The 22,795-nt window shown below is 41.5% G+C and overlaps 1 protein-coding gene across 3 annotated transcripts in view; it reads right to left on the bottom strand.

Annotated features, from left to right (window-relative positions):
* LOC122720163 (probable calcium-binding protein CML11) overlaps positions 1 to 22,795 on the bottom strand; it is a 50,104-nt gene that overhangs the window by 12,788 nt on the left and 14,521 nt on the right. For 2 of the 3 annotated variants that reach the window (XM_043946693.1, XM_043946692.1), the window contains exons 2-4: positions 21,536 to 21,986; positions 17,952 to 18,095; positions 10,052 to 10,167 (exon numbers count right to left, since the gene is read on the bottom strand). In XM_043946693.1, coding sequence (XP_043802628.1) covers positions 10,052 to 10,167; positions 17,952 to 18,095; positions 21,536 to 21,986 — 711 coding nt within the window. The remainder of the gene's footprint in view (positions 1 to 10,051; positions 10,168 to 17,951; positions 18,096 to 21,535; positions 21,987 to 22,795) is intronic. The other variant, XM_043946694.1, reaches the window with a different exon arrangement.

Here is a 22,795-nt window from a genome sequence, read left to right as displayed (position 1 = left end):
TTTGCGCTGTTATTTTTTCGTTAATATTCGTTCTTTCTCACCCCTTTTTCCCCCCTCTCTTGAACGAATAATAAATCTTAGCAATCGTTCGCTATACCCTCCACCCTTTCTTTCTCTTTCTCTCTCTCTCTCTCTCTCTCTCTCAAACTTTTCGCTCTTTTTTCCCGCGTTTTCCGGCTCCTCTCCTCCTCTTTTTCCCTTTTCCCCCTCCCTCTTCCTGTTCCTTTTTTTTATTCACCGGTGCCCGGCTACAATCCGGCGCGCTCGCGGAGATTAAAATATCGACTCGGGACACTGCGATACGTCGCGTCTGACCCCAATGCCGGGTCGGTTTGCTAAACTCTTTAAAAGCGCGTCACTCGATTTAAAGGGATCGAGGCGAGCCGTGTTCGACGCGTTACAATCGAGGGAATCGCGTCCATTCATCGTTGGACGAACGTCCTTTAACGGGTACAAAATTGGCTCCTAATCGTATCTCGGTAAACGGTATAACGAGACGCGTGCGTCTAACACGCGTTCACGGATATTTGGATGAAACAACGTCGGGTGTCATTATTCGACGTTATTGTCGATTGGCCCTCCCCCGACGAGGGGAGGTTCGATCAACCGTTTAACGCACAGCGGAACGAAATCGATTCGATAACAGTGTAGTTTCGTATATATCGCTCCCCGTGATAAATATCCTCTTTTTTTCTCGACTTAAGCTCCGCTTCCCTAATTGATTTCTCGCGACGAGCGACGTCGCGAAGCTGGACCAGCTGGTTAGATTGGATTTTACAGAGGCGATACAATCTCCAGCGACGCGGCGAAATTAAAAAAGTGGGATGGGATGAATCTCTGGACACCTATTCTTCTCCCCTCTAAATTTGTTTTTCTTCTTTCGTTCAATTTTTTAAAACGTACAGCGATATTAAAATTAAAAAACTAATTCCCGGCCAAATGGAGCAAAGTAAAGTGATCCGTCCGATCCCACGCGACGTTAGATAACGTATTATTATTATATTGCTACTATGAAAATTCAATTTGAAAAACTCCACTCCATTATTATTTGCAATAGGCCCGTTGTTTGTACGCGGCCGAATAATTGATTGGAAAACGCGGAGCGAGACCAATTTTTCAAAATTGATCGCGGCGGCTAAATAGAGCGGCTAAAAGTGACCAGCGCGGGCGTGCGATGGCGTAAGCTCGTAACGGCCTCGAGAATGGAGAAAGGAGTGGAGATGGGGGGGGGAGGGGTCGGTTGATAGGAAGACGGAGTGGAAGGATGCGCGAACGGGATCCATGGAGCGAAAATGCCTCGTACGCGACAACTCTAACAAATCTGCGAATCCGTGAGTTGAACGTAAACACGGTCGTGGGATAACGAATCGAAAATAATACGAAATCGAATTTCATCCAGGGGATAACAAATTGACTCGTGGCCGGGATGGTAATGCGAGCCTCGTTAACGACTAGGGAAACGAATATTCCGATACTCGAAATGATATTTCTCCCTCCCTCTCCCTGCCCCCCCCCTTCCAGTTCGAATTAATATGTAACGATTTCTCGAACCGCAACGAGAGGGTAAACGGTGGGTTAAATTGATACCTCGCTCGTGCTTTTTCTTCCCGCCTGATCACCCGGCTTGAATAATATATGCATGAAGGATCATAGGCAAAACGAGGGGGGTCCCCGAGATTTCTCTCTTCGCCGATAATCGAGAAACGTTGGAGGAAATAGCATAAACGCGGCAGCGAGCCGAAAAGAAGAAAGGGGGGCGGGTTGGAAAAGGGAACGAGTGGACCGTCGGTTTTCGACGATGGAGAGGAGATTGGGACGAGGAGGAGGGGCGAGAGAAAGACGAAGGCGCGCAACAAAGGGCGCGGAATGGGTGGAAAAGTGTGTGTGCAGACGACACGGCGGAAGAAGAATGGCGGCGGGGACGAGAAGGGCGGGGAGGGTTGAAAGTCGTTGTGGCCTGGCTGCGAAGCTACAGTCATTAGAATGTATTGTGGCGCAACGGTTTGACACGCTTCCTTTTACGTGTCGTCGACTCCGTCGAAAAATTTCGTCCCCCGCTCGGCCGATCTCTCTCTCGCTCAAACACGAGGTGATATACGCGCGCGGGTTATGCATATAAAAATGCATATAAAGATGTTCTAATATAACCGGATAGCATGGCCGGGTCGCCATTCTTTTCCTCCGACACTTTTTCTTCCTTTTTTTTTATGATCCACGCGAATATTTTTCCCGTCTAATTTCTGGCTAAATGCCATGGAGATATATGTACGCGTCTATATACGTATTTACGGATTTCGTCGATCGTTTTATTACTTATTCGAGGACTTGGACTCGATGATGAATGTAAATGATTCCTTTCCGCCTTTAACCGTGGAATATCAAATCGAAACGGTTCAGTGGATATATTATTCCACGCGAGAAGCGAGTAGAACTTTGTATTTTCGTTATTGCGTTAACAAGTTGAACCGATGTTGCTTACACGCTGTATTTTGTCAGCGCAATCAACGAAACCCGCATCGGTTCGGTAAATTCGCTAAAACCGAAGGTAATCAAAGCGAAAGAGTTTGTCCGGGAGGGGGAGGAGGGATGTACAGTCTCTTTGTCGTCGCATATTTATTTACGGAGATAGAATTTTTACGACACTTTTTGTCGCGAGAAACCTGAGAAATTTTTAACGTATCGCTGTAACGCACGGATACATAGGTAAGGAACGGAGTTGATTCGTGAAGCAACATCCCCTTTTTCTCCTCCATAACGGCCGTGAAAAAGGAAAATATAGAAAAGTCTTTGTCTAAGGGCAGAAAACTCGCCGCGGATGCCCACCCCGAATTCCACCGTATTTTCTCAACAATTTTTCTTCCCCTCTATTGTGCACGAAGATTACAAGCATTTGCGACTCCTCGAATTGAGCAGAAACGACCAAGCTTTATCATTTTTATCATCCACGCTCTTCGCACAGTATATCTACATGCATCGGCCGAAACTTTAGAAACTTGTTTCCAAGTTGAGGCTACGAATCACATCGTTATCGATTGAAAAATTAATCTCTACGAATAATTTTCTCTCGTCCAAGCTTTCGCTCACAAAAGATGAATATTTTTTATTCTTCCAACTCGAACCGAACGTTCGTTGAATTACGCTCGATCAAAAAAAAAGAAAAAAACTATATACATGCGTTTTTGAATTATGATAGGCGAATATATATCTAAACGACGGAACCGTGAATAAGTGATTCATGGGCAGGATAAACGCGGGCTTTAAAGCCGCGTTTACGTAAGACGAAGTTAGTTGGGCTATTGAGAGTATGGCTAAGCTCGTTCACCTAACTAATATGTACGACAACTGCGTGTGGGTGGTACATTATCGCTGCGCTGGAAACGAGGACGAATAGGTACGATCGCGTGTCGAAAGTACGTTATCGACTTCTCGAGAGGTATATTCGAGTAGACCACGGAGAAAAGAAAGAAGAAGAAGAGAATCGACGCTCGGTTCGAACGAGTAATGTAAACGGCTAACTCTCGTTTTCGAGAACGTAAAAGTAATTGTATTGAAAGGTAAATAGCTTCGTCTGTTGTGAAAATTGACAATGATCGAGTCGAGTATTATTGTCGAGGAGAGAAAAGTGAAATTAACTCGGTAGATAGTTAATTCGTTTGAAAATATAAATGTTGCACTCTACGATTGATTATGAATTATCGAATTTAAATGGCGTAGAGAACGAATTGCGGGGAGTTGCACAGTATCGAAATTTCATTCCTTTCCGAAATTCGTTCAATAATTTCATATTAACCGCGATACGTAACTGGAACAATTCATATTCTTTCGCGATACCGTTCAAACACGGCTGGCCCATTCGATACAAAACAATATCGACGTTTACACTTCATGCCATCATATTTGTTTCCTGCAATCACTGTTTTTGTTTTGCGATCAAATTCACCGGAAATTCGAATCGCTTATTGACGATTTGCCGTAAATTGGTCCACGAGTCTGGCGGGGGTGGTATACGCGATGGATTTAAACCGATGTCGAGGAGAATCAAAACGGGGAGGAAGGAAGAAAAAAAGAAAAAAAAAAAATTTGCGGAGGAATTGAATCGTCAAGAAGACTAATGGACGCTTCCTTTTCGTACGAGAGACTTGCCTGTTTCGTGCCGCCACCTTTTCGAACCTTGAAAGCTACCTTTTAGTCGAACCAAAGATTCACGGTAACTGGAGTAGTTTTTCCACGAAGGTTCGATTAGGTTGCGGCAAATATATCGTGCCCCTTTCCCCGTTTATCTCTCTCGTCCTCGGAAATCTTTCTCTACGGGACTCTTGCCGGTTCTCGAGAAAAATCTTTTGTCCGCCATTGAACTCGGCCACATTATTCGGATACTCTCTCAATTTGTCACTTTCTACGTGGCAAGTTTTAAAAACGAAAGGATTTCGAAGATATTATAATATTGTTTATGGGCTTTAATTACAATATACACAAATAATTATTCAAACGTCCACCAGATTTTTCTTGAGAAAAATCTTTTATTCCCTGAACTTGGCCACATTATTCGAATACCATCTCTCTCAATTTGTCAATTTCTACGTGGCGAGTTTCAAACGAAAGGATTTCGAAGATATTAAATTTGTTTATAAAATTTGTAGAAAAAAAGTATGAGCTTTAATTACGATCGAATAAATATACACCATCACATACATATAAATGTAATTAACTCTCACAAATAATTATTCAAACGTCCACCAGATTTTGCCGGTTCTCGAGAAAAATCTTTTATTCCCTGAACTTGGCCACATTATTCGAATACCATCTCTCTCAATTTGTCACTTTCTACGTGGCAAGTTTCGAACGAAAGAATTTCGAACAATATCATAATATTGTTTATAAAATGAGCTTTAATTACGATCGAACGTTTGGTCGTTTCAAAATCTATCGTACAGATGTGATATCAAATAAGTAATACCCGATTACGTACACATAATGGCAACGTAATTAACCCCACAAATAATTATTCAAACGTCCATCAGAGGTTGACGCGCGGGCTCCGGATACCGAAAGGGAATCTCGATACGGAAATCGATCGAGGAGGATTCCATTAGCGGATTCTATGCTCCGTACGTACGTACGTTTCACTTTCCAAAGATGACAGAGTCATCTTCGCATCCTGTCCCTTATCAATTTCCCCCGGTTGAAAGCTGACAAACCTGTTACACCGATCAGCAGAAAAGTTTCTGCTCTAGTCACTCTTGAAAGGATTATCCCTTCCTCGCTTAATCATCGCGCTTGATTCCGTCGCAACTTCTAAGTTAACAACTGGCTTCGTTTCTTCGTGATTGCCAGTCGGATTTCGTCTGCATACGTAAATGTAGAAGTGGGTCGTTACACCATTTCTTCCTCGTTGTCGCTCGAGATAAGCTCGGCCTTGTATCTCTCTCTCGGTGGCATCAAGCGCGCAAAAATTCGTGAAATATCCTAATCCCTAGTCAACGAAGATTATCCGCCAGATTACGGAAACGAAATATCATCCATCTCCTTCGAAAGAGGACGATCGAAAGAAATATACATCGCGTTGTTGTTCACGTGAAATTTATCGAAACGACGATATTTTTTGCGACGTTGATGCTACTACAATGGTTGAATAACAGGCGGATTCGACGCAGGTTTGCTTGGAAACTTGTTGCTTTTGCGCTCGGGCCGAAGATCAACAACTCTACTCGTCGATCATCGAGTGGAGTACGTCGAATTTTGGAACCCGCGAAAACACGGTTATACTCGGTTCTACGTTAAAACTACTGGCCTAAAATTACATACGGAAGAATAGAAATTAACGTAACGTAACGTTTGAATCATCGAGTTAACAAGAAGAGGAAATCTAAGAAGAGGAAAAAGAGGAAGAAAGGATCCCCGGAATAAATTCGATTTTTCGAGTCGAAAAATTTCTCTCGAAAAATTCTCTGAGGATGTAGGGCACGGGTGTGTTAATAAAGGCAGCGAGACGGGTTGGGATGGAACGTTAAACAGGGATTTGCAAGCACTGGCGAGCACTTGTAATCCCATCGATTCGATCTCGGTTTGATCACGTCACGCGCGGGAAGAACTTTCCTCTTGTTTTCTCGTTGTCACCTGGATGAGTGGCCAACTTCTCCCGTGAGAATAGAGGAACGGCGATGAAAGGATCCGTCGTCCCGAATCTTGGGACGACGAGCCTTGGAAACCGCCTCCCTCCCCCCTTTCGAATTCGAGGACCATCGCGTTCCACAGCCAAAAACTTTCCCCTTTGATCCTCCCTGTCCACTTTTCAACTTTCGACTTGGCCAGGTATTCCCGCTCGATTATTATACATGCGCGCATAAGGGAGGAGGGGAAGAGAAAAGGAAAAGGAGAAAGGAGTTTTCCAAGAAATTCCTTTCGTTCGTTCGGCAAAAACGGGACAGGAAGTGTGTCCCGGCGTAACGAAATCAAGCGGAGACCAAGCTTGCTGAAAGTCCAAAGCTTGAAGAGAGCAGTTTAGGGTGGAGGGAGGTTTCACTGGGAGGGAGGGACAAATGGGAAAACTTAGATTCGAGGAAATTTTAAATTACTCGCAACGCTTTGAGACGGTGCATCCGTGTTTCACAATAGTCCGAGAGGAGGAACTACTCGTCGTGGGAGGAACTCGTTCAGACTTCAATTTATCAATTAGAAGTTTGGAATGGACGATCGGCCCCCTCGTCATTAACACCGTTTCAGGGAAACGGTTTCTCTTCTTCCCTATGCCTCTAATTCCTCGTCCGATGCACAGACGTTGAGAAGAATGGATGCTCTTGTACCGTTATCCGGCCAAGAGTTAGCGAACATTTCGGAGGGCGGAGGGGAGGGGAGGGGAGGGGGTACGAAAAAAATGGGAGACCATTAGGTAATCAGAAAATCGTCGCTGGTAACGCTGGTTCTAATTCCTTTTCACTGGATAAGAATAGCACTATTTTTCATATTTCCATTTCTAGCTACCCCTCCTTCCCCGCATCCCGCTTAATTTTCCTACATTTCTCCTCTCCGAGGGCCACGATTATTTATTATACAGGCAGTTTATTGGCCAATATTTTACGTAATTGACGATTAGAACTGAAATATTTGGTTTTCGAAATGCGATTAACGTGCATGTATATAATCGCAATTAACGATCCGGCAAGATATTTAATCGTCCATTGAATAAACGAGAAAATTAGTTATTCGATAGCCAATTCAGATTAACTGTCGATCGATTATTAAAATTTTTTAATATTCATTCATTTAATATGTTACACTTTTCGTCGATTAATTAATTTCAAAAAAAAAAAAAAAAGAAACGTCACAAGTGCATCTTTTCAGAAACGAGATTTTACAAATTAATAATACATTTTTAAAGATCGTACAAAGTTTTCCGAAATTAAAGATTTTATCATTCTCTTCTTCGAATATCCCATTTAACTCGCCTACACGATTTCATTTACTTTTTCGTTTCATTTACTCCTTCGCAAACGTGAAGAAAAAAAAAAAATCTCCCACGAGAACGATTAAATGGCGAGACCAAAAGGTATTAAAAAAAAGACATAGATCGTTAAAAAAAAAAAAAAAAAAAAAAAAGTTCCGTGAAAACGGAAGAACGTTTCCTCCGGCCAATAAAACGCCACGTCGAGGGAATCGCGATTTAAACGAACCTACTCTCTTTCCCCGAACGAAAAAACTCCCGTTTAAAGTGCACGGTTGCATACCGGCTTAATATCGTCGACGCGTCGCGATGCCTTTTGAAAGCATGCGAGCCGCGAAGACAAGTGCACGGTAACGAAACGAAGTCGGTTATCTCGCGTCTTCGAATGTGTCTTGTGCACGATCGAAACGACTTTTCCGAACTTATGAACATTTTGCTTCGTTACTTTAATATTTAACACTTTAATATTTGCCTTGTATACTTCACGGCCATTCAATGAGCCAAATCAATGTTCCAAAGATGAAATTAGCTATTATTCCCGACCGGTTGACTTAATAATTCGATAATTCGATCGATAAATTCCCCCGTATTTGCCGATGCAACGATTATAAACTGGGACGGTCAGCCAGCTCGTAGAAAATTCGTGGCATCAGCCTCGAAACTAATCTAACGGGCGAAACCATTCGAAGCATCGGCACGTTCTTCTCAAACCATCTTCGTTCCAAAAATGAGCTACGCCCACACTCGCGACACACTCGATTTCGTCGTGAAGACGTGAAAAATGGAGAAATTCGTGGCGCACGTGCGAGAATTAATTGGAATTGGACGGAGCGGGACGCCTCTTCTCGGTTTCTTTGTGGAGGAAGCATTCGTTAGGCGATGCGCCGCAAAAGGCTTTGTGCATTCCAACGAAATCTGTCGTTCGTTACTCGTTATCTGACAATTATTATTAACGTTTGCATTCAGGCTTGGCTCGACGGACCAGTTGAACGGAAACCGCGTCGTCGGACTTGGAACAAAGAGCCGCGTCCTCGACTTAACTATTTCGATCGCCGCGTTTCTTACGTTCCTTTCGAGCTACGAAGGGATCAGGTGGGGGGGGATGGAAGCTATCCTCCTCGTACATGAATAATTTTATTTGTTTTTCGCTATTTCGATGGATCGTCGATCGCGTTGATTAAATTTCGATTAGGTTTGAACGAAGACACGTGACGAATTTCGTTCGTCAGAGGAGAAGAAAAAAAAAAAAAAAGGAAAGGAGTTTAATTAAAGTGGAGATGGCTCGAGCGCATTTGACGTCATTTTACCGAAATACGAACAGAGAGATGATTTCGATGTCCGTACTCGCGCGTAAAGCCCTATTCGCGGCTTCGTTTCCCGCGAAGATTTGTTTCCTCCTAACGGACAGCTACTTCTCACGTAGAGGCAGTAAGTTATATATTATGCGCATAGGAATGCAGGCTACCGCTATTATTGAGGATTTATATATATTTCGTTCGAACGTGTCTCGAAAATTTCAACGTGGCCAAACACGGAACCGAGATCCGTATGAATCTCCAGTATAGAGTGCTTTCCTATGGAGCTGTTCTAGCAATTCATAAATAAATCCTGTGCTGCTGTGCGATACGTGAACGTCATTTCTGATTTGATCGCTCGATCGAAAAAAACTCTACGTTTAATTGTTTTCACTCGTCAAATACTCAAAGTTTTCGAAATTTTTAATTATTCTCAGAAAAATTCACCAATAATCGTCCGCAACCTATCCACCTTTATCATGTCATTTTATATCTAAATTCCCCAGTATAAGATATCTTCCTATCTTCTAATAATTCATAAATAATTCTTGCGTTTCTGTGCAATAAATGAACGTTATTTCTGATTTGATCGATCGATCGAAGAAACTCTACGTTTGTTTTCACTCGTGAAATATCTTATTTTTGAAATTTTTAAATTATTCTCAGAAAAATTCACCGATAATCGTCCGCAACCTATCCGTCTTTATCATATCAATTTATATCTAAATTTTCGATTAACACGAATCTCCAATATAGGATATCTTCCCATGGAGCTCTTCTAATAATTCATAAATAATTCTTGTGCTTCTGTGCGATATGTGAACGTTATTTCTGATTTGATCGATCGATCGAAGAAACTCTACGTTTGTTTTCACTCGTCAAACATCTTATTTTTGAAATTTTTAATCATTCTCAGAAAGATTCACCAGTAATTATCCGTCTTTATCATATCAATATCGTTTTATATATTCGTTCTCGATTAATTTTGGAACCCTTACGGCGTCTTATTAGAAACACCCGGATTAATCGATTTCCATCACCGTTCGTTAACTCTCATAGCTCCTGTCTAGATTCAATAATGGAGGATCGGCGTTGTCGGACCGCTTTGAAACGATCCATTCTAAATTAGCCGGGCGGAGAACGCAATATATGTACACACACCGAAACGATATATCGGCCGACGATTGTTAAATGAACGGGTGCTCCGTTTCGATGGAATCGTATCTACCGCCCGTTTCCCGTGCCGGCGATGAATTCCGCGATGAAACGGCATCGTTTCAAGGAACAAAGGAGAAAGATAAAAGGCAAAACGTACCCGAAACGCATCCCTCAGCTCCTGCTCTTCCTGATCCTGATCGGTGGGGGCGGTTTCATTCGCACCTATGTTGCTCACGATTTCCACGAACTCTTCGAAGCTGACATTTCCATCTCCTGGAAATAACAAAAAAACCAAAAAACAAAAAAACGTATCATGCACGTCGCTCCTATTCTGTTTTTAGATGAATTTTCGTTTTCTTTTTTTTTTTTTTTTTTTTTCCTCTCATATTATTCTACAAGATGGCTGCCATTTATCTCGCAACGCCAGTCACCCAGAATATCTCCCATTTTTGCGTTTCTGTTTTTATTGTTTCTTTTTTTTTTTTTTTTTTTTTTTTTAATAAACAACACTCTTTATACGTACTTTATACGTATATTTTTTTCATAAACACGAGCACGCTATTCCTTTTGCCTCGATAAAATCTTTCTTTCTATTCGAGGGAAAGATTTTATTATTCCCTCCCCTCCCACCCTTTTTTTTTTATTTTTCAGCCGCTATAAGAAAAACTACTTGTTTCGAGCGGTAGAAGAGTAGAAAGAGTGATGATGAGAGAACATAAGCCGCGACATCGAGGGATTAACGAACTTTTCGACTCGGATGCGAGCGCGGAACGACGTTCTCAAACAAAAGCTGCTTTCCACCTTTTTTTTCGCATGAAAATCGCATTTTCTATTATTTGCATTTTTTTCTATCCCTTTTCTGTTACGTACCATGGGATATCTTGGGACCACGTGTGGAATTTTAAAGGGTGGAACAGAAAGGAGAAAGAAAGATTCCCTGGACAAAAGTTAAGAATTCCAGATAATTCCCGTGGGAATCAGGTTCGAATAAATTCCGACTGGAACGCAAGAGAGTCTAACTTGGTTTTTCAAGGAAGTGACAATTTTCCAGGAATGAGAAATCATTGATGTCAGAAGTTTAAATTTTATCTCTTTTGTCTTTAACCAAATAACTATTTCTTCGCCGAGAAATGTCTTTCTTGGCAATTATCTTCGAGCAAACAATCGAGTACTGTGTATACAGACTACGTAACTCAAGCTAACTGTTGTCACAAGGCTTAGATACTGAAGGTGGAGTTAAAAGATGGAAGAACGCGTGAGAACGTGTTGTGTGTACCTAATCTATTTGTCTCTCGTTTGCCAGGGGATTATTTATATCGCAATATTTCATCCAAGTGACATTTAATGTAACTGAAGATTCGAGAACAAAATTTCAATCTTGCGAGATGAATTTAACTATCATATCTAAGAAACTGCAGCTATGAATTAGAAATTAACTAACCTTGATGATTTATGAATAACCCTGAAATATAATCTGTCACCAACCTCTTTATATTCCTGGCAATGTTTTGTCTACGATAATTGCATCTAATTTTATAATCGAGTCTAAAAATACGTGTCTATTCGTATGGATACCTTAATTATCCTTAAAAGATTTACGCAGCGATGTAACTGTCCGAAAAATAGTTTGAAAACTATGGAATAAGCATAAATTTTATTTCCATCGAACGCTATTCCGACTCTTAATTTTATCTAATAATAAAATTTTCTCTCAATAAAAAATTTCGAAAATTATTCTCAAGTGGATTCTTCGGAATATTAAACAATATTCTTGAGAATTGTCCACTCGTAGTTTAAGAAAAATCGTTGTCTCGTCACATCGAAAGAATAATAGTTATCTCGTACGTGGAAACATGTCTCATTGGTAAAACCGAAGGAAACGTTGAAACGCAATCCATAAAATTTACACACGCGTCTTCTTCGAACTTGTAGCAGTAAATTAGTAACGTGGATATCGTTCAAACAGAATCCTTCATCCTCTCCCTCCCCTTATACGATCCAAATATTATTCCATCGTAGTATCTCGCGACTTAGACGCGATTAACTCTTGTATCTTATGGAGGATTTCGAACGCTTCTATATATATATATATATATATGTACATGAAGCGTGCGTAATCGCGTGTCTAACTCGACGTTCATTTGAACTTATGCACACGAAGTTATCGCGGCACGTTTACAAAGATAAGCAACGTTCGTTTGTACGAGCGATTAAACGTCCCGGCTAGGCGTGAAGAATTACTCTTAACGTCCTTCGCTTTTTTTTTCCACGACAAATTGGATTATCGCCATTCGAGATTCGAATGGAAATCGGAGGATTCCTTTTGTTCCGCCAACTGGAAACCTTTCGAAATCGACAAAACTGTTATCGTGTTTCCGGCTAACCTGTTCCAATTAAAAAAAAAAAAAAAAAAAAAATCTACCCGAAACACGCCGCAAAAAAAAAAGAAAAAAAGAATGGAGAGAAATGAAACATGGCCTCTTAACGATATGAAAATTATATTTTGGATTATACACATATTTGATACGATTAATGATTTTTCGCAATTTGTTTAATTAACGCAGAATTATCAGCAGAATTATTATTGATGAGTCATATACGCGCAATCGCGTAATTCTTATCGCCAATCACTCATTCATTTTTAAAATATATATATATATATATATATATATATATATATAAATACAGCTATTTTTATTTAGTTTTTTTTTTTTACGACTTGTTACTAAAAAAAGAATATTGTAATTCAATAAGAAACAGAAATGACTCGTCACAAAATCCGACGCGAAATCTAAATCTGAATCGTTAAGTAGGCGAGGAAATTTTAATTGGTGGATCATTAGGACATTTACCACGAGTTAGCAGGCTGGTAGACTCTCGGGTGTCGCAAAACCGGGCCCTTAAACCAGCTTGTCTTTGGATAAAAGTCTGCCATGCCAGCCGACTTTTGCACCCACTTGCCGTTACGTTTATTCCAGCTTTTTTTTTTTTCTTTTTTTTTTTTTGAACCACGCGTTTATGCTCGGACGCATTGGTATGCGCGTGGCACACATGGACCCGTAAAGTACTCTTGGTTTACTTATCCCGGAGTTTGGACGGGAAATTTCAGGAACGCGGCCAACGACATAATCAGAGTAACCGTGCACCACTTTGGAATCTCTCGACGAGTCTTGAGATTCCCCCGTCCCAGCTCGCCGAGTTCATCGACAAAGAGCGTGGCGGAAAACCGTGCTCTCCTTGAAAACTAGTCGCTTCGCGATCCTCAGCCACCTCTCACGGAATAAATTAGAGCTTGTGCGCAGCGTTTCCTCCAAAAAAAAAAAAAAAAAGAAAAAGAAGAAAAAAAAAGAAACGCTCGGCCGTACCCCTTAATTCCTTTTAAAACTTATATTTCATCTGTTGTCAAAATTGTTTACCGGAGAAGAATTATTTTATTTTATTTTTTTTCCTTTTCTCTCTCTCTCTCTCTCTCTCTCTCTTTCTCTCTTTGTTTCGTTTGTTTTCGACGAATATATAGATTTCGATTCCTTTCATATTTCATCGGGGGATTTTCTGCAATTTGTAAACTGCGTTAAACTCGTGAATAATTGCGAGTGAACGTGTCGCGGAGAAAAAAAAGAAAAAGAAAAATATGGAGAAACATAGTTGTACGAAGGTGCGATAGCAACACCAGGGATTACATCCGTTACAGATGCAGAAGCCGTAAATTTAAAATTCGTCGCGCGTTTCTAGACTAAGGAAGGATCGGCACATATAAACGGTAACGAAACGGATGGCGGTTGCACGAATAAACCGCAATTCATTCAACCGCATTTCCCTCGCATCTCCCGCAAGAAAAACGTGAAGAAGAAGATAAAGCGGGAATTGTTCAATTGCTTGTTCGTGCTTGTTCAATTTGTTCGAACCGTGAAGAACGGTTGCGTTCCCTGTCCATATCCTTGATATTAGCCCGGAATCGAGATCAATACATATAAAACCGTGCTATTTATTGGAAACGTCTAAATATTATCGTACGTATTATTATTATATCGTTTAGAAAAATTGATAACAATGATAATTCGAACAAGATAAATTATTGAGATAGGAGGATAGCTTCATCGATACGTTTCAGGGCGCGTGGCTTCTCAGGAAGTGACGTCAAAGGCGAACAGAGGAGGATCACGCGGAACCTAATACGTCTCTGACGGATCATGGAATATGCAGAGACCGTGCGCGTCTGTCCGGCGAACATGCAAAATTGCAATGGAAGGGATGGTTGTTTATTCAACAACGTCACACAGGATCAATTTGTCCGTGCAGTTAGTTAGAATTTTGATCGTTTTGTAAATCGAATCCACTCACGTAGTCGGTATCGATGGTGGTTCACTTTGAAAGAGTGATTCTCGTTTTGTAGGAAATCGAAACTCTACGCGCTCTCATACCGTACCGTTTCCATGTATGTACATAAGCTGTGTGTACGTTAGACGTGTATAATAGTTGTACACGAATGTTTTGCATTTCGAGCGAAACGTTTTAATCCTTCCTTTCCATGCGTTCAACAACGCAACGTTCGTTTGGAAATATTTCGCGATATATCCGTATTGATAAATGTTAGTCACCTCGGATGAAACGGGAAATTTAGATGTCGTCGATAAAGATAACGGTGATTCGGCGCGCGTCGATAACGATTCATCGATCGAAAAACCATCAAACGAATCAATTTTAATTGTGATTCGTTCCCCGGCCCGTCTGTATTTCAAACCTCTAAAAATAACACGTTACACGAAGCGTTTCAAAGCGTGGACAAAGCTAGTGAAAAATCGAGGTAGTCGTTGTTTGGCCGCTCGATTTGAATTTTCTGCGTATTCACGTATTTCCAATAAAAATGAATTTTCAAGAATCTTCGTACACATTTTGTAGTATCTTGATACTAGATGAAATTTGCGAAAATACATATGCGCGTTATATACAAAGTGTTGTGATATTAAGGCGAGATTTCGTTCGTTTAACAATACGGATCTCGAATTTCAAAACTCTCGTTCAGATGAATCAGCGTGCCGTGACAAGTATCTTGGAAATTAACTTGGACGAAGTTTCGATGCAACGTTGTGCACGCGCAGAACGTTATACAGAATAGAGAGACGAATATACTCCGCGAGCGAGCACTCGCTTACCCGCGCCCTTTTTCACCGATTCATTTAAAATTCTCGCCAATTTCCTACCCCGAATACTTTGAAATTCCACTCGCAATTTCTACTTCAAACTCGCAAACGCGTCAACTTTCCCTTCCACGTAATGACAATAGCAAACAACAGCGTGCAAAGCCGTGGAAGCGCCGTACGAAAGTTTCGACGTGATAAATTGATTCGCACAGGTCTCTTCGCGGATTAAAAATAAACTCGAAATCTGGAGCTGGAGATTCTCGTTTTCAATCCCTGGGACCAATATTCCTCCCTTCGTGACTGCAATTTATACGGAACCAACCTCCAAGCCAATTTCTCACGACCGCTAATTCCCGCGTAAACCTGGCGGACTCGTACGATAACAGGGATGGCGAAAATCAATTTGCGCCTCCAACTTTCTCTCACACGTGCACCGTTTCATGCACCGTGAATAACGATCCGTGGCTTCGAGTTACACTTCGAGCCACCACCGTCCATGATCCGTGCCGATCGACCTCCGCGACGCACGCAACAACGTCCGACACACCGATCGACGTGGCATCGTAGTTCGATTGACGTTCGATGCGTGGAATGGTGCGCGCTGGATCGTGGTAAGTCGAGACCGGCGGAGAAGTGGATCCATTCAAACGAAGCGATGGATGTCGGATCGAAGCGATGTCATCGTCGGTGGAATCTCTCTATCTCTCTCTTTCTATATATATATATTTTTTTTCTTTTCTCCGTTTTTGTCGATGTGTCCGTGCGCATTTTCCTTTCTTTCTTTTTTCTATTTCTCTTTTTCTCTTTGCGCGCACACAGGCAAACGTATTCATTCGTTGATACGAGATGTATGAGCACTGGTCTCGTTTCGCGTGCCTACTTCTAATTACACGTGCATCAGCTTCCGAATATCGAAATTCGAATTCGGTGTTGGCGAAGTATCGCGCTAAATCTGGGAACCAGACGTTGAAACTGGAATTCTTCCATTGTGCTTCCATTCTATAAGCGGGAATTGCATAAGTGCCATTGACCAAATATTGATAGTTACGTTTGCGAGTGGCGAGACGAAAGACAAATTCTCGTTAAATTCTTCAGCGAGAGGTGTAACGTGTTTAGAAACGGCAAACATTATTCAATTAGTCCTCGCAGCATGTGCAACGGTTCGTACAATCCAACTTGTAATCAAGCGCTCCTCTCGAAGCCTCCCAAAGCTGACGGAGAGAAACTGTTCGAAAAGTCTGTTGAGACGGCGACGAGCAAATAAACGATAAGAAAATAAGGAGTCTCTCTCTCTCTCTCTCGTTGCAGATTTCGTATCGAGATCAAGATTCAAAAGATTGGAGTCAAATCGTTACATCGATTCGTTGCGTACGCGTTGTTTATTCACCGGATCGTAAAATTAATAAAAATGGTGTGCGAACGCGATCGAGCCTTTCACGAGCGTCACACACGTTTCCTCGGCGCAAAGCTAACCGGCGTAATAACTTGGCGACACACGTCACATAGAGAGGGGAAATTTTACGCGCCGTAAACACGATTCGCAATTGACCACGACAGCTTTCGGATTCGTTACGGCAAATGGGCCAGCGTGGCGTTTGTTTAGGCGTGCGGGTAATTTCGCGGAACAATTTCCGTTTTTAACGAAGGCTTTTCACGGTTACGGCTCAAGTACGCCATTTTTACTCGATTCGTCGCGATTTGATTAAGGTGAAATCTCCCCCCGCCTACGCTACGTATTTCTTTGCGTCGATTTTAAATCTTCGAGTAAACAGTTAGAATCTCATTTCACGATTCTAGCGTGATATTTGACGAATGAACAAGCACCGAGAAGTCTGGAATAATTTGGATAAATGGACAGAGTCGAAGATTTTTAACGTATTCTCGATCTTTTGGTCCGAATAAATATATGAATATATTCTTAATAATAATGATATCTCGAAAGACTTTTATCGCAAAAGCAGAGAATCAACGACGAGGAGATTACCTTTTTGGCGAAGGAGGAATCAGCAACAGGTATCGATGCCCTTATATGCATCCCATCGTTGAGAAGAAGCGCGGTGAATCCGCACTAAGAGCAACATGTTCTCTCCGCGCGAACAATATCCACTTTCGTTTCGATCTTAGATTCGGTTCATGGTGATCGCGTAACATTTAAAAAAAAAAAAAAAAACAAGCATAGTTCAATTTTCAACAAAATCCTCGTCTTATTTTGCTATCCTCGTCTAACGTAACAAACTGAAAGGATAAGAAAAAAGGGAAATTTCAAATCGCTTCCTAGGAATGATCTTAATTCTCCACCATTTCATTTGGAAAACGTAATCAATGAAACGAAACATCTCTTCCTCGCTACTGACTCCCAAAAAACTATGTGGAGTTCGAGGCGAGAAGTGCATTCCTAGCACCGAGGAATAATTCTCGAAAATTACACGCAATTAAGACGTCGCTCGAACATAAGCGTAACACAATTACAGTTCTAGGAATCTCGATCCAGATATCGACTTCTTCCACTGATCTGTATAGCATCCGTTCCACGGATCCAAGTTCGTGAAACAACGTCAACAAAGCCGATTTCGAGAGCGTGCAAGGAGACTCGTCTCATCCAATTCGAACGTGCCTCTAATGAATTTAACCACGTGGTCGGAAACGACGTTACGAATTTTAACGAATCCTGGCCCCTGGTCGTATTCCTCGATGCGCCGCGTGCACGGTTTCGTTTTCGCTTGCAGGATCGTTGAATATTAATGGGAAGTTTTCGATTAACACCACGTCCGAGGGTGGCTTTCGAGAGAGGCGATGCATTTCGTTCGCTTCGCTTTCGCGATACACCCCTGTGTCCGGGTTAATAGAATAGCGTGCTATTCACCCACCGTTCAAAAATACAACGGAAAATATTTGGAGCGCGAAAGAAATGCTTACCGTCGATGTCGATCTCCTGCAACATGGTGCGCAGCTCCTCGGCCCTCGCGAATTGCCCCAACGAGCGCATCACCCTGCCGAGTTCCTCCTTCGTGATGCTTCCGTCCCCGTCCTTGTCGAACAGTCTGAACGCTTCCCTGAATTCTAAAAACAGAATAAAAAAAATTCGACGCGATTAAATAAATGTGAACCGATGTTACCGATCGAGACTCGAGTTTTCGTTCCTTTCACTCGTGGCGGGATAAACAGGCGGTCGTTCAAGAATGATTCGGGCGAGAAGGGAAGATTAAAGGCGAGAAAAAGTGTTTAAGGGACGTGTCACGGAGTGGCGCGCAGTGAAATTTCCTTCCGGTCTTAATGCATCGTCGTTCGAATAGCGCCGCTATACTTTAATCCAAGCCAACTCAAGGTTCGTACCATATTTAAAATTCTACTCTACGCACGATATTCTCGTCGTTGGAATAATACTCTTAAAGAATTCCTCTCGTTCCGAATCGAGAATAGATGAACGAGCGAAATATGTGTCTCGTGGTTAATTATGTCGGCGGGGAGGGGAGAACGATCGAAATGGAAGAAATCAAAGAATGAATTGGATGAGTCGCGAGTTACGAAGACGAGTCGAGGAAGCCCGATCTCTTTTTCCTTTGATGAAGGATTGGAAGGAAGGGTAAGGGTCATCGGGGATGATTAAACGATCCGATCGATAACATCCCGCGATGTTTGATGCTTGCCACGATGAGAACGATGAGGGAAAGGACAAGCTTGGTCGGACTTGGATCGTCGGTGCTTGACTCGACCGTTTAATAGCCTCGTTTCACGGCCCATTGATTTTGTACGTACCGGCGGGGCTATGGTTTTCCTATAAGCACATTCTGCACCGGCGTATCTGCACGCGCTATTGTGCTCGAGCGAGAGACAGAGAGGAAAGGGGAAGGGAGGAAGAGAGGGAAAGACAGAGAGAGAGAGAGCGCGATTTTGCGCTAATGGATAACGGAGAGAAGAAAAACCGCGGGGGAAGGGGCGACGACAAATAGATGCTGCTTAACCCGGTTACTGGTTTGTGCGGTTTTCTGATTTTTCCTTCCCCTCCCCCTCCATCCCGTTCGTCCGTTCTCTTTCTTTACTTTACGTTTTTCTTTTACGCGTGCAAAAAAAAAAGAAAGAAAGAAAGAAAGAAAGAAAGAAAGAAAGAAAAAATAAAGGACGAGAACGATTCGAAAACGAAGTTGGCAGATATAACAGATGGAATGGAAATTAGAAAAGAGTCGAGGAATAGAAAGACGGAATGATTTCTCTCGGATGATACGTGTAATTTAAAAAAAAATAGCGCGGTAAAAATTTCGAGGATATCGACCGACATAAATAAGGGGGATTAAGCCATTAGTTTCTATGCTTCGAGGAAAATCTTCTCGTTTGCCCGAAACGGTAAACTTTCGTCATTCGTTTCCTGGGGAAAGTAACGCGAGCAATTTCTCTCGAACATATCGCGGAATGTTTTTCGTGAAAAATATATCTATCGATATCTGTATATGTATCTATGAGTAGACTGCGGATTTTTATGCAGCTGAAACGTGTTCAATATTAATATATAGAAAATAGGATATAAATATCACGAATTAAAATATATTCAGAAGATAGAGGAAAGAATGCTATTGAAGTTTTCTGTTTTATCTCGGTTTGTTGCCGAGATATTAGGATTCAAAGTTTGCATAATACTTAAGATGGCGCGAAGATTATGAATAGATCCTAGCGACCTAGTGACCTACAATTTTTCCTGAAAAATTTTCTATGTTTTCTAGAAATCGCGTATCACGCGTTTTTCCCAGAAATTATGTCTGTCACTTGTCCGAAGTTTGGGATAGATAATTTAATGAAAAGAAACGCGAGTTTAAGCAGATAATAAATAATTAAAAATTCTCCTTTCCAACGATCGCTCGTTCGATGACGAGAAATCTCGTTTTAAAATTTTAATACACTTTTAATCGAGCTTCAAAGTGAATTACGCGACAATTTTACTGTTTATCTATTTATTAAGATATTTTAGATCGATTTTTAATTGCCAATAAATAAAAAAGAAAAAAAAAACAATGTCAAAAATACTTTTACTTTTACTTCCTTTTTTTTTTTTTTTTTTTCTTCTCCATATCAATCAATTTTTGAAATATTGCATACCTATTACGACCCTCTCTCTGTATCAAATATATATATTTTTTAATTAAAAGTTTACGAAGCGCATCAGTGAAAAGGGTCAGGCTTAGACGATCGTATTCCCTGTCGAAAACAAACGGTGAAAACCATAGCAGTCAGTTCGAATTCTAAACGAACGTACGTCACGATACTTTTGATTGCTTGTGACGTAAACGTCAAAAAAAGCAGTTGCCACGGCATCCAACTCGCAGTTAGAAATTTAGTCTCTCCGCGATCCACTTGTCAACGATATATATATATATATACGATACGTATGACGAGGAAACTGCTCGTTGCGTTTCGTATATTCGAAGTTTCTCCCCTGTTTTGACAGAGCTAACGAAGTGGCGGCTTGTAACGACGATTGAATATGCTATACGTATATGTATCTGATAACTGAAACGTGAAACGATTCTTTCCAATTTGCGTGCAAAACATAAGCCGCGTAACATCGTTCTTTTCGGAATTTCTTTCATACGAAATGTCTCGTATGAGGGATCATTGATTAATTAAAGGGGAAAAAATATGTTACATTCGATGTCTCTATCTATCCCCAGTGTTCTCTGTTTAGTATTATAATTTTCAGTGGAAACACAGTTGTTGAAACGCAACAACGCGAATACGCGAAGTGTATGTTAATTAAATTGATAGTAACAGGTCAAAGTGATATGAATAAATATTTGAAAGACAATGATACTTGCAATTCAATTTATAAACAATAGATTGTGATTGTCAGTGCGTATCAGTGAATTTTCATTCTCGCGGAATGGATCTAATTATGAATATAACGAAATGAAAATACTCGCTAATTAATCATGGCAAATGGCAGAGAAGTTTTGCGAACGCGAATATTTAAAATGGAAACAATTTTATCATCCCCGCGAATTCGACTATAAACTTACATCGAGTTTATTTAAAACGCATAAATTCTGTAATACGATTTAAAAAAACATTGCTGGATCATGATATTTATTTCTGATAAAATATCCTCAATACATGTAATTCCAGAAATAATATTCCATAGGATTCGTACCGTTATCGAAATATAATACAGAAGAATGAATCGTGAACGGATATTGTTAGGTTTCGCCAAATTGAATTTGTATTAAGCGTTACCCCCGTAATATCACATTTTACGCTCGAAATTTAAACAGAAAATCTTCATTTCGTTTGTTTCGTCCATTAAAATGAAATGAAAAGCAGCTTCGATTCGTAATTAACGCGAATCTCTTTCATTTCCTTCAAAAAAAAAAAAAAAAAGAAAAGAAAAAAATCCATCAAATAATTAGATTGATTTTAATTAAAAAAAAAAAAAAAATCTGATCTTATGCGATTACTAATAAACTCTTTATGAGAGCAACTATCTCGTATCCGATTAACGTACTAATCTCACTCACCTTTCATTTGAGATTTGGATATATTGCTCGGTATCTTGGTGGACGACTCAGAGGCGGATTTTTTCGGCGACGCAGGTAAGGAGAAGAGGACGTTGGTCGACAATTTGTTGGCCTCCGTGGACGAGGAGGCCGTGGTGAGGTGCGACGTGGTGGACGACGTAGCCGGCGTGGTGGTCGTACGGGGTTGTTGGGCCTGTTGCCACTGCCACCGGCATTGCTGCTCCCTCTGCTCTGTCGCGGTGGACGATATCGACGCCTCTGATTCCGCGGGCACGAATGGCGCGGCCATTGACGTGACAGTCATCGTGGACGTGGACGTGGACGTCGGTGTTGTCGGCGTGGTCGTCATCGTCATCGTTATCGTGGCCGTCGACGTCCTCGGGGAACAGCTGCTCGTCGTCGTCCCTTCTTGCCCCTCGCTGTTCCCTACCGTCCCGCTGCTCTGTCTCGTCTGCGAACAATTTTCGTCCCCTACCTCGTCAAACACCATAATTTACGCATTTTTTCGTTAACGCGCTGTGCAAATTTTAGAAAGAATGAATTCTCGCCAAGGAGAGGAAACGATTAGCACGAATTCTCCAGTCTCTCTCTCTCGAGCTAACGAAACTCTCTAACGAAATTTTTTCGGAGAGGAGGTTTTTGTACTCTGATTGCTCTTCGAGGAAGAACTGGAGGAAGGGAGGAAAAAGAAAATAGAAAAAAAAGGGAAATCCTTACGAGTTGCGAAAGCTGGTTCGCAATTGTGAGAGAAGGGTAAAAAAAGAAAGAAGGAAAGAAAGAGAGGAGAAAAAAGAATCGTGATTTAAATCGTTTTCCAATGGACGACTATGGATCGGGCTAGCCACAGGTGGCACACGTAACGATGGACACGGTTCACGACACGGGGAAAACAATGGGACGAAGAATGGGATATCGAATCGAGCGAGAGAGAAATTATGTTTCCTAACCGAGCAGAGACCATCTCTCTATTGGCTATCCCTTTTTACGAATCTCTCGATTCGTTCGCCAACGAAACGCGTCGTCGAAACATCGGATTTGGCCGGGAGAGCAAATAGTTCGGTTCGAGTCTATTGCTAGGCTAGAGAACTAAGACGGAATTGGTCCAGGTGGAAGTGGAGCGAAAAATGCGCACGAATCCGAACGGTAACGATCGCGAAATGTCAGGTATTCGTAGTTTCGTGGCTATAAACTTGCAGACACGTACCGCAACCGTATCATCGTGCGAAGTTTATCGGTCGTGCGGCTTAGAAGCACAACCAC

The sequence above is a fragment of the Apis laboriosa genome, unplaced genomic scaffold (assembly GCF_014066325.1).
Source record: "Apis laboriosa isolate Shangri-la unplaced genomic scaffold, ASM1406632v1 scaffold11_cov152, whole genome shotgun sequence".
In the NCBI taxonomy this organism is placed as follows: Eukaryota; Metazoa; Arthropoda; class Insecta; order Hymenoptera; family Apidae; genus Apis; species Apis laboriosa.
Note: the sequence above shows the minus strand (reverse complement) of the source record. Positions and strands in the feature narration are given on the sequence as shown.